Source organism: Ctenopharyngodon idella, chromosome 12, assembly GCF_019924925.1.
Source record: "Ctenopharyngodon idella isolate HZGC_01 chromosome 12, HZGC01, whole genome shotgun sequence".
NCBI lineage: Eukaryota > Metazoa > Chordata > Actinopteri > Cypriniformes > Xenocyprididae > Ctenopharyngodon > Ctenopharyngodon idella.
Window position 1 is genome coordinate 69,676 of NC_067231.1, and position 11,050 is coordinate 80,725.

An 11,050-nucleotide genomic window follows, 5' to 3' on the forward strand; every position below is an offset into this window, starting at 1 on the left:
CTCATTTCAAGAAATCATATTATTGCAAGAGTCTCAAATACCCTTCCTTTTTTAGAAACACTAAACTTATTACCTGAAATACTTGAATAACCTTAAATACCTGAATAATAAAAATTAAAATGTTGAATACAGTAGCTTGCCCTTAGAACAATACTGATGTTACTGTAGGATCATCATGGACATAAAAAAACAGTATGATGGTGGAATTACAGTGACTAAAATAATCTTCTCTGTTCTGTTCTGTTTTTTATCAATCACAGATGATGGATAATATATTAGGAAAGACTAAGTTTGTTCAGCGAGGCCCTGCTTCAGCCACTCTTGTTGGATTTGCAACTACAGCCAAAGCATCTGTAAAGTCTGAGGATCCTCCATCCAGCAGTGTTCCGGTGGCTGCGGTGGCCGCTCCGTGTCTGCTTCCCACCGGAATCATCACAACCTCTTCCCAGATCCCGACGCTGGTGACATCCCCAGTGCTCTGCAAGGTCAGCCCGAAACTGACCGCCAGCCCCTCCTGCAGCACAGACGCACCTCTGCCGTCCCCTTCACCAAAGCCAGCTCCGCCGGTGAACCGCCAGCCTCTGAAGCGGAGGTTACGGCACCTCCGGCTCAACTCCGCCGCCTCTCGTGTCGCTCAGCAGCACGGGCAGGCTGAGGAACGCACTTTACTTCTTCGCAATTTCCTCAGCGGTCAAGAAGAGCGAGCTCGTTTAGACGAGCAACACCAGCGCAAGACAGAGGCGCGCGAGCGGCGCAGGGAGAGAGCGGCGCGGGCCACGGCTGATGCCATGGGCAGGATGGCGACGGCGCTGGAGCTGATCTCGTCCAAACAGGACACCATCATCGCGCTGCTTCAGAGGCTGGCTGATAAACACTGAGAGATCTTCCTGTTTCTCTTCTGCTAATATTGCTTTTGAAAATGAATTGAATTTGATTTGAAGTGTATGAACTGTATCCCGTTGTTAATAGTATATTTAAGTCATTGATTTGGGGTCCTGGTTACTGTTAAAAGCTTGAAAGCAAAATGTAAAAACACAAACATATGGACTCTTTAACACATTATCATACAGTGCCTAAAAAAAGATGTTTTCATGTTTTATTGTCTTACAACATTGTTCCACAGAGGGTTTTTAGTTTTGACTGCGATTTGACACTCAATAACAGTATTGTTTAATGTCAAATGTTCAGTCACAAAAATTATTATTACAGTTGTAAATGAAGGGGAAAAAACTCTTTTGGAAGATGGACAGTTTTAAAATGAAAAATAAGAATAAACTTGTAGTAATTATTGTTGCTCTAGTGGTCAGTAGCACAATACACACCACATTGGGCTCTTATTCAATGCAAGCAAAATAATCTGCAGTGCTATGACTGTAACAGCTGAATGATGCCTTATTTTACAATGCGCAATTTCTGTAATTACTTAAAACGGCTTAAGGATCAGGCTCGTTTGAGATTAGCAAATTCTGCGCAGAACCGGTGAGAAACCCATTAGGAATGTCTTGAGTGTGGTCCGACTGTTGGTTGCTGCCTAAGTACTTAATGACATCACATGCCATGGTACGTGAAAACTGACAAGTTCGTTGATTATTCGAATTATATTTGTAATAATACGTACATGTGGCAACAAAACGTCTACGTCGACCGCGTGGCCTAATGGATAAGGCGTCTGACTTCGGATCAGAAGATTGAGGGTTCGAGTCCCTTCGTGGTCGTTCTTTTGTCTTTCTCTCTCTTTTTTTTTTTTTTTAGAAGAAAAACATACTAATATCATTTAAAAATGAAATCCGTGAATTTGCTTTTCAAACAAAGTATAAATTCAGGTGTGAACGAACGCTTGAAAGTCAGTCTGTTGACGACATGTACTAGATAAGTCCCCTTTCAACACAGTAGCAGAGTGGCGCAGCGGAAGCGTGCTGGGCCCATAACCCAGAGGTCGATGGATCGAAACCATCCTCTGCTAGTATCTTTTCATACCCTTACCAAAGTTGTGGATTTCTCTGTGACACTGTATCACTTTCATATTTATTATTTGACAAATAATAGGTTTAGTTCTTTATATTTTATTAAATTTTTCAGTTTCATTCAAATTTAAAAATGGCAATGAACACAACTGGATGAGTAAGGGTTTTTCTAGTGTCATTCAAACACTTTAAACTCTGAAACAGTCTTACCCTTTATCAAAGGACATGTATAGTATAAACCAGCTCTTTGCTTTAACACAGGCTTACAGTTTATTTAATTTTGCTTAAAATCTAAAATTTTATTTTGAGAAAAAAGTTATAAAGTAATCTGACATATAATTCGGTACATGCTATACATACAACAACAACAACAACAAAAAGCTTTTGCAGTGTGATATTTTGCTGTGTTTTTATCAAAAATCGAATGCAGAACAAATGCAATAATGTTTTGGGTTCAGTCAAAGTCGACTCGTCTTGCTTGCTTTGTTGCAGCATGCATCTTCTTCTGCTTGAGTCTTTCCAAATTTCTTTTTTCTAATCTGAAAACAAAAAACAGCATTGTGACAACATTGCATTAGCGATTGTCTGTAATGACAGTTGTGCTTCATCTCACCTGTGAGCCCTGAGGGCGAGATCCTCCGGCGCCGGGTCCGGCCGCTGCTGACTGGCTGCAGCGATCATCTCTGAGATCTTCTGAAGACAGTCTTCTAGGTTCCTCTGTTGGCTTCTGCTCATCTCGGAGGTCACGATTAACTCTCCTGCTTTGTTGACACGAGTTTTATTCTGTTGACACAAGTATTCATGCGTGAGCAGTGCACGCTTACACATGTGTGTGTTATTATACATGTTACTCTCACCTTCAGGAGAATCTCGCTCCTCACTTCTTCTGGAATCCATTCTGCTGTCTGCACATGGAAACGGACCTCTGCTTTCGTACTGACTGGAACATTACAGAATATTATGTGAAAAAATGACACATTTAATCTGAACAGAAAGTACATTATTATTCGACAAATCCATTCCCTTAACTGTCTTGAACCACGTTTTCTATACACCAGGCACACACTCATTTCATGTATAATATTAATATCTTTGAGTCAATGTGTGCAGTCTGACAAACACACGGTTCACAGTTACAGCGGGTTTCTGCAGATTTCATCATCGCGTCAGCAGGTGGCGGCATGAAGCAACGATCACCGCAAAATATGAGCGACTCTTTCTGGTTACCGACACACACCGAACCAGATCATCACAACAGTCATTTAACACAGTTTACCCTTGTTGACATGTTGGCCGCCTGGTCCGCTGCTCCGACTGTATGTTATCTTCAGTTTATCTGAGGAAAGACAGAGTTTCAGGAGAAAAGGACTTCAGCCAGTTTAGTTATAATAATAAACACATCTGATGTCGATGATGAACCTCTTACCAACAGGGATGCGCGAGAGCAGATCATCCTGACAATAAACAGTGACGTTATGTTGGCATAAGCAATGAGATGTCGCACATAATTTAGAGTCATGGAGCAAATGCAGAAATTATGTTTTTAAATTATGGAGATACAAAAACATGTTTCACCTGTGTGAAATGCGATGCTTTTTTCATGTGAAAATTACTACTGTCTGCATAGAGTTTCAATCGCGTTTTATCACTATTGAATACAGTCACTAATCGACGGCACATATTCCTCGAACATGACAGATTATTCAGCTGTAAGAAACAGAAACTTGTAACCATGGATGCCGCCGCCATGTTGAAAACGAAGAACCACGTGCAAGGAAAACATCCGCTTTTGCTTCAAATGGGCGGTTACTTCATACATGCAGCTTATATATAAAATTAAACAGAAATGCTACAAAACTGGAAAAAAATAAATCCTGTATATCAGCCCTACACTTTTTTCAAAGCCAAAGATTTAATTGACTAATTTTAGCCTCATATATGGCATTGTTCAGTCTTAGCAAGTATCTGTAATATTAGAGGCAGACACTGCACTGGCCTTCAGCTGCTCGACAAATCAACACAACCGTCAACTGAGCCTGGCACAAATCCTATCAGCTTCCCAAAAGAGCATTCTTTAAATTGTTTTTGTTTGTAGTTGTGGTTTTTCTCAAAATAGGAGTGCAAGAATAACATTTGAGACCAAAAATGTTGTTTGTGATAATGACTTTACAGTGGTCATTTTTGAAAAACTCATATTTTTACAATGTGGCTGTAAACACGTCTACTGCTGGTGCGTATGTTCATTTTCATTATTTCATAAAGTGCTTAATAAGAGAGACGGAAAGAAATTTGTAATTATTTCCCTATGACAGTGAGAGTAAACAATAGGGAAGGTTCCACCGAGATTTGAACTCGGATCGCTGGATTCAGAGTCCAGAGTGCTAACCATTACACCATGGAACCGCTCGGTATGAAAGGGTTTCAACGAGTGTTTTTAATGGAATTAATTTAATATTAATATTAATTTTATATAATTTTTATTTAATTTTTTATTTTTATTTTATTTAATATTAAATATCCGTTCGTTTCTCCTCTAGATAGCTATAGTGAGGAACACCTGACCCGAGATTTGCCCTTCTTTGCAACATTTGCAACTAAACTATCTACCGTTAGACCGTTTCTACCTGGGATCACATGCGCGTTTAAAAGAGTCGTTGAATGCACTAAGCAGCTAAAGACTCGTTGAATGTAAAAGTTAGTCACCCCAGATGGGACTCGAACCCACAATCCCTGGCTTAGGAGGCCAGTGCCTTATCCATTAGGCCACTGGGGCAGTGACGGTATGTACACGGAACAGTTTCATACTTATACATCATACTTATTATCTCGTTAGACGAGATACGCTTCTGTTTTTTCATTTTCATTTGTTTTTGTTTTTTTGTCGCTTACAATATCATTTACGCTCCTGTATATATAAAAAATCTTTAGTAAAACCGCGTGTTTCTTGTAGCACATAAAATATATACAATAATATAACGATAGTGGTTGCCAAAAGTCCATAAGTCATGTGTTGTCTTATGTTTTGGTAACGTTAATATCTGATCATTAAGAAAGCAAACAAAGCATATAAAGCGTGCGCACCGGGTATCTGCAGTGAGATAAGTGTATCGAGCCTGTGATCGCGGCTGAGCTCAGACAGACAGACAGGAGGAACCGCAGGCGCTCGGCCAACTTTATTTCCTGGCTGACAGACAGTCATGATATTAAACTGTGCTGTGTAGCATTAGCCTACAGCTCTAGGAATGCCGTCCTTTAGTTAGGGTTACAGTCTTTTCGTTTTGATTAGACAAGTAACACCAAGCACTATGAATTTATTACCATCAAACCCCCACGGTAATGGATTACTGTATGCTGGATTTAACCAGGATCACGGTAAGATGTTTACTATTAGCTAACGCAAGCTAACATCACTCTTGACACTCACCGTTACCGTTATGAATCAGGGGCCGGATAACTGTTGTTTATTTTACACATTAAAGCACATCAGTGTTTTCATTTTGTTTGTTGTTGCCAGTCCAAGCGTCTAGTTGTAAGATATGTTAAACTTGATGAACATAAGTGCTGTTTTGCCTAGCAAGCTAACGAACAGCTGGTTAGCCACAAAGATCACATGAGTGTTTCCTTTTAGGGCTGCTGTCAGCGTGTTTGTATTTTATGTTTTTTTATTGTAATTGACCAACAATTGTAACGTTAGCTATGAGTATCAACTGTAACGTTGTTAAAAGGTGAGTATGTTTCACCATGTTATCAAATAAACATTGATAGTTGATGTGGCCAGGCTAGCTGCAGTAGCGCTAGCTTTAGTGTGACTTTCAAGGGAGGAATCTGAGCAGTTGGGTCTCATTTAAGCTAAATAACACTCAATGTTATGTGTTATTAAAGTTTGTCAGAATCAGATAACTTGCGTTATGCGATGCGTTAATAATTATACCACAATGTGGACTCAAATAACTGTATTTAAGCAGCATTTATTGACGCATAACCAACGCGAAAGAAGACGATAACGGGTTTAAAATACGGATTTATGCAGGTTACCCTCTGTCACAGTGAAATTTACATCTAATAATCATAACTGGATGTAATGAAGCTCATCTGCTGCAGGAAGGGCTCTTCTGAAGCTCTAAATCTCAATCCTCCAGTTTCACAGACAAGGCTTAAGCTAGTCCCAGACTAAAATTAATGTTTGAGCTGTTTTAACTCAAAGCAACTTGCACTGAAATATCTTAAAATGTGTAAGTGACATTGTTTTGTCTCAAGATGCACATCAGTTATGTTTTTTTTCTACGGCAGTTAATAAATGCTACTTAAATGTCCTAATTGAACTAAGGACTTATCCTGGCTTAATCTAAACCGGGCCTTAAAATCCATCAGTCGATTTGTTGTACTTCACTCACTAATCGCTTCCCAGGAAGATGCAAATAAATGGCTTCTTCTCATAAATAAAATTGGTTCTCAAGCCACATGGAGACGTACAGGTGTGTATATCTGATACTGACACCTTTATGTGGATATGGTTAGTCTGGTTAGGGTTAGTAGTCCGTCTCCAGCACTGTCCTTTTGAAGGTCAAACAGCAGAGCAGCAGGAAATCCCAGTATTTCCCTTAAAATGTGTGTTTTTCCCCACCAGGATGTTTTGCGTGTGGGATGGAAAATGGATTCAGGGTGTATAACACAGACCCGCTCAAAGAAAAGGAAAAACAAGGTGAGTCTGCTGTTCAGACACCGGCTGCAGATGTTCATTCTCTAGATACAGACGGACAGATGTTTACAGGCACTGTGAAAATACTTCAGATCAGACGCTGTTACAACAAGGGATAACACAATATTACAACAATATGTGGAAGTTAGTAACTTCTTCAGATTTTTCATATGTGATTTTTAAAACTTGCTGCTTATTAATGCAAATACATAGAGCAAAAGAAAAGATCTGTTTGTCTTTAGTTCAGTCCTGCATGATGACAGAGGACACACATAAGGAGTAGCATTTAGCAACAGTTACTCATTCACCATTCGCAGTTTATGGATCTTTATTGTGGCAGCTGATGACTCAGTGATTCTCTTTGCTCTCAGAGTTTCTGGAGGGAGGAGTTGGTCATGTGGAGATGCTTTTTCGATGCAATTATCTTGCGCTCGTGGGAGGCGGGAAAAAACCAAAGTACCCTCCCAATAAAGGTATATTTCTCTTTGAGATGGATGTTGGTCGAAGGCTTTATGGCATCATTTGCTAAATTTGTGAACAAGGTAACACGTTTAGTGCATGTTCTGCTGAATTCTGACTTAAGTGGGTAATTTATAAATAATATAAATTGATGTTTATGATAGAATTTAGCATAATTGTAATATGCAAGTAAATCTGTTAAAACATATGTTTGCATCTTTCCCGTGTTTGTGTTAGTGATGATTTGGGATGACCTCAAGAAAAAAACTGTGATAGAGATAGAGTTTTCCACCGAGGTCAAAGCGGTGAAGCTTCGCCGTGACAGGTATTTGAACTCGAGCTCATATGTTCTTGTAGCTGCATTTAAATTCTTTGGCATAATATTTGTTAGATTTTGTTTGTGAAAATATGTGACAGCTGATTCAGGATGTTTTAGAGATAAAATGGTTAAAGAAGATTGAAAGTTCCAGTATCACAAATGCAGTACATCAGCGTCATATTAAATATCAGCAGTGTAGCATAATTTCAGGTTACTTCAACCATCTTTGACATTGACTGATAAATATTGTACAGCAATACCAAAGAAATTTCATGCTACACATGGTATTAATTTCGATACCATAACAAAAACTCTTGGAATATTTTATTATAATACAAGAAGCAAACCATACTTCAAAAGTGAAGAAAAAGTGAAAAGTCAGTAATAGAATGAATAACAAAGGATCGCATTACAATGAATACATCAAAAAGAGTTTTTTTAGAGGCTTATTAAAGCTCCTGAAGTCATTGTTGTCTGATGGTTATCATGAGCTCAACAGACGCGTCTGTGATTGGCTACATTGTGCAACGCTTCAGAAACACGCACACAAATACTGTGCATTCATTTTACTGGTACATTTTACAACACTCCTTAGCTTGTGAACTTACAGTAATAATTAGCTTTAAGTTCCTTCTTCTAGCTCAATCTCTTCGTTTGGTGTTTCAGAATTGTGGTGGTCCTGGATTCCATGATTAAAGTCTTTACATTTACCCATAATCCTCATCAGCTGCACGTCTTTGAAACATGCTATAACCCCAAAGGTAGGTCATCACTACATTCACAGAGAATAGCAGCGATTCATCTGCGGTCTTATAAGCTAATCTGAACGTTGCGGGACAAACATAAGAGCTGTATTGTGGCCCTCACTCTGATTGTCCCTGCAGGTTTGTGTGTCTTGTGCCCAAACAGCAACAATTCATTGCTGGCGTTCCCAGCCACGCACTCCGGACACGTTCAGATAGTCGATCTGGCCAACACTGAGAAACCGCCGGTTGATATTCCTGCTCACGAGGGGGCGCTGTGCTGTGTGGCGCTCAACCTGCAGGGCACACGGATCGCCACAGCGTCAGAAAAAGTCAGTTCTTGTGCCACTGGTGGTTTTGGCATCACCACCTCAGTTGTTTTTATATTTGTTTCTTGTGTTGACATGTCACACATTGACACACACAGCAAATTGCTCTGTTTGATCACGTCACTAGATTGACTTCCAACACTGAATGGCCAAGAATACGTCAGTGCTTGGCTAATGGAGAATCTGTCTTCTCTCTAGGGGACCCTGATCAGAATATTCGACACCTCAGCAGGTCATCTCATCCAGGAGCTGAGACGAGGGTCACAGACTGCCAATATATACTGGTAATCCATTACATCCTACTCTGTTACTGTAAAGAGCAATGTGTGTGTATTTATAACAGTGTGTTTGTATTTCAGCATCAATTTCAACCAGGACGCGTCACTCATCTGCGTTTCAAGCGATCACGGCACAGTCCACATATTTGCTGCAGAGGATCCCAAAAGGAACAAGCAGTCCAGGTTTGTGTTAAAGCACACTCAGGGTTTTAATGATCAAACGTTGTTGTTATTGTCTGGCATTTATGTTAACGTATTTTAGTGCAGGCATCTTGCTCACATGTCCCTCAAACCCTCTTTTACCTCAGCTTGGCATCGGCCAGTTTTCTCCCCAAGTATTTCAGCTCCAAATGGAGTTTCTCCAAGTTCCAGGTCCCGTCCGGTTCGGCCTGCGTCTGTGCCTTCGGAACAGAACCCAACGCTGTCATAGGTAGAGTGAAGCCTGTTTTAAGGCTCCTTTGTGCTAATATTGAAAGCTCACCTTACGCACGAGGTCATATTTTCAAAAAGAACCATGTAATATTAATATGCATGTGTTGTGAATAAGCAAACAATCACTTAATGGTCATTCTCAGCTGTTTAGTGACCAACTTTCCCACTGACTCGTTCCCTCCCTCTTCCAGCCATTTGTTCTGATGGCAGCTACTACAAGTTTCTGTTCAACCAGAAAGGCGAGTGTTCGAGGGACGTGTACGCGCAGTTCCTGGAAATGACCGACGAGAAGATCTGAGAGCAGACACTACTTCACTTTACCAGACTGCTTCTTTCTTGACATCTCAAAGTTTCCAGGATGTCAAAAGACTTTAGGGGCATTCGGAGGCGACCATGACACAGACGTGGAGGAGAGACACAAAGAAACTCTAAATTCTCTCTCGACTCAAACCACAAAAGACGAGAGATGACTGAAAAACTGTGAGCGCAGAATTCGCTTTCTGTGGAGTGACGAGGGAAACCTTATTTTTTGAAAGGACAACATTTTTTAAATGGTCTTCCATGGGATTTTTTAAGCGTTGATGTCCTTGGCTAGGTAGCGAGAGTGATTCTCTTTGTCCACTAACCTGATCTAATGTAATTCAGGCGAGAGGTGGGTGTACATGTACATCATTCACACTATGTATTTGCAGACTATTTGTTAGTGTTAGATATTGTTTTTCTTGCTGTAAGAACACCAGATGAAAATTACGTAACTACATATTATATAGACTAGTACAACAAAAGAGACATTTTATGGTGTAAATGTGTGCTTCTCATTTCATGTAATGCAGTATTTTTCTTTGGCAAGGATTTGTTGGCTTTAAGGAAAACAATATTATATCAGTGTAAAAGTTTTACTTCAGTGACTGTGCTATCACACGATAGACGTGAAACACAAGCACAACATATGATCATATTTAGTCCACATTTACACTCTCAATTGTTTAAAATAAAATGATCAGCTCTAAAAACCTCTTTTCTTCACAAACTAATCAAGAATAACTACATTGCTACTTTAAAAAAGGTTAATGTAAGCAGTAGTTTGGATGTAGATTGTAAACTCTTGAAACATGGCTGCAGATTGTAGTGTCGCAGTAGCCGTTCTCTTTTAAAGACTCACGCACTCGAACCAGACGTGCCAGTCTTATCACCTGAAGAACGTAGTGTTTTTAAGTTAGTTTTTGTCTTCATTCTTATAACTGTTCTTTGAAATGTATCTATAAGCTATTTTGTTACTCGTTTGATGCTTTTGTCATTGATAACATGCAAATGATATGCATAATTTCATGAAGATGATGCCCACAGAATTCAGTATCGTATGACAAATTAAAGACGATTGTAAAAATTAAGAATGGCAATTCTTTCATTTTCACAAGGGCTGACCAGACTGATCCGGCTGGAAGTCTAACCAGCACAGGTTAGGAATAACTCCTCTCTCTTGGTGGATATAGATAAGTGTGATTGTGATTCCAGTATTCTTTTATGTGCATCTCTTCTCTCTCTGTTATGGTTGTGCAATTTGAGGAACTTGGCAAAGGTGATGCTGCATATTTTTCTTGCATGCTGATTTGTTTATCGCTGCAGCCGCATACTAGTATCATTACAAAAGCACACGAGCAGACTGTGATGGTGTACGCATACTAAAAGAAGGTGTTATGGAAGTTTCCAAGTTGGATTCCGAAAATATAATTACAACACACGGTCATCGCCAAAGCCACCAAAGTCGTGTGAAGATGAGTGGATTATTATATCTCTTTGGTAAAACCACTATTGCAGTCTAAAGCT

The 11,050-nt window shown here is 39.7% G+C and overlaps 3 protein-coding genes and 4 non-coding genes across 10 annotated transcripts in view; 4 read left to right on the forward strand and 3 right to left on the reverse strand.

Annotated features, from left to right (window-relative positions):
- si:ch1073-357b18.4 (uncharacterized protein LOC797129 homolog) overlaps nt 1-1,290 on the forward strand; it is a 39,363-nt gene extending 38,073 nt beyond the window's left edge. For all 4 annotated transcript variants that reach the window (XM_051914963.1, XM_051914962.1, XM_051914961.1 and 1 more), the window contains one exon: nt 261-1,290. In XM_051914963.1, the coding sequence (XP_051770923.1) occupies nt 261-878 (618 nt within the window). In that variant the 3' untranslated portion in view covers nt 879-1,290. The remainder of the gene's footprint in view (nt 1-260) is intronic.
- A 352-nt stretch (nt 1,291-1,642) lies between these two features.
- trnar-ucg (transfer RNA arginine (anticodon UCG)) lies at nt 1,643-1,715 on the forward strand. Its single transcript has one exon. It is a non-coding gene; the product is annotated as a tRNA-Arg (tRNA).
- Nucleotides 1,716-1,891: 176 nt separating this feature from the next.
- On the forward strand, nt 1,892-1,963 carry trnam-cau (transfer RNA methionine (anticodon CAU)). The gene has a single exon. It is a non-coding gene; the product is annotated as a tRNA-Met (tRNA).
- A 23-nt stretch (nt 1,964-1,986) lies between these two features.
- mrpl58 (mitochondrial ribosomal protein L58) lies at nt 1,987-3,775 on the reverse strand. Its single transcript, XM_051914035.1, has 6 exons — nt 3,540-3,775; nt 3,391-3,418; nt 3,241-3,300; nt 2,822-2,904; nt 2,578-2,747; nt 1,987-2,503 (listed from the first exon to the last, which is right to left on the reverse strand). Exons 1-6 carry the CDS (start codon nt 3,711-3,713, stop codon nt 2,419-2,421), a joined length of 600 nt encoding a protein of 199 aa, XP_051769995.1. The 5' UTR covers nt 3,714-3,775; the 3' UTR covers nt 1,987-2,418.
- A 520-nt stretch (nt 3,776-4,295) lies between these two features.
- trnaq-cug (transfer RNA glutamine (anticodon CUG)) lies at nt 4,296-4,367 on the reverse strand. The gene has a single exon. It is a non-coding gene; the product is annotated as a tRNA-Gln (tRNA).
- Nucleotides 4,368-4,664: 297 nt separating this feature from the next.
- On the reverse strand, nt 4,665-4,737 carry trnar-ccu (transfer RNA arginine (anticodon CCU)). Its single transcript has one exon. It is a non-coding gene; the product is annotated as a tRNA-Arg (tRNA).
- Nucleotides 4,738-5,009: 272 nt separating this feature from the next.
- wdr45b (WD repeat domain 45B) lies at nt 5,010-10,617 on the forward strand. The gene is made up of 10 exons (XM_051914034.1): nt 5,010-5,336; nt 6,592-6,666; nt 7,035-7,136; nt 7,360-7,447; nt 8,108-8,202; nt 8,326-8,516; nt 8,712-8,797; nt 8,873-8,974; nt 9,100-9,221; nt 9,415-10,617. Exons 1-10 carry the CDS (start codon nt 5,270-5,272, stop codon nt 9,519-9,521), a joined length of 1,035 nt encoding a protein of 344 aa, XP_051769994.1. The 5' UTR covers nt 5,010-5,269; the 3' UTR covers nt 9,522-10,617.
- Nucleotides 10,618-11,050: the final 433 nt, after the last annotated feature.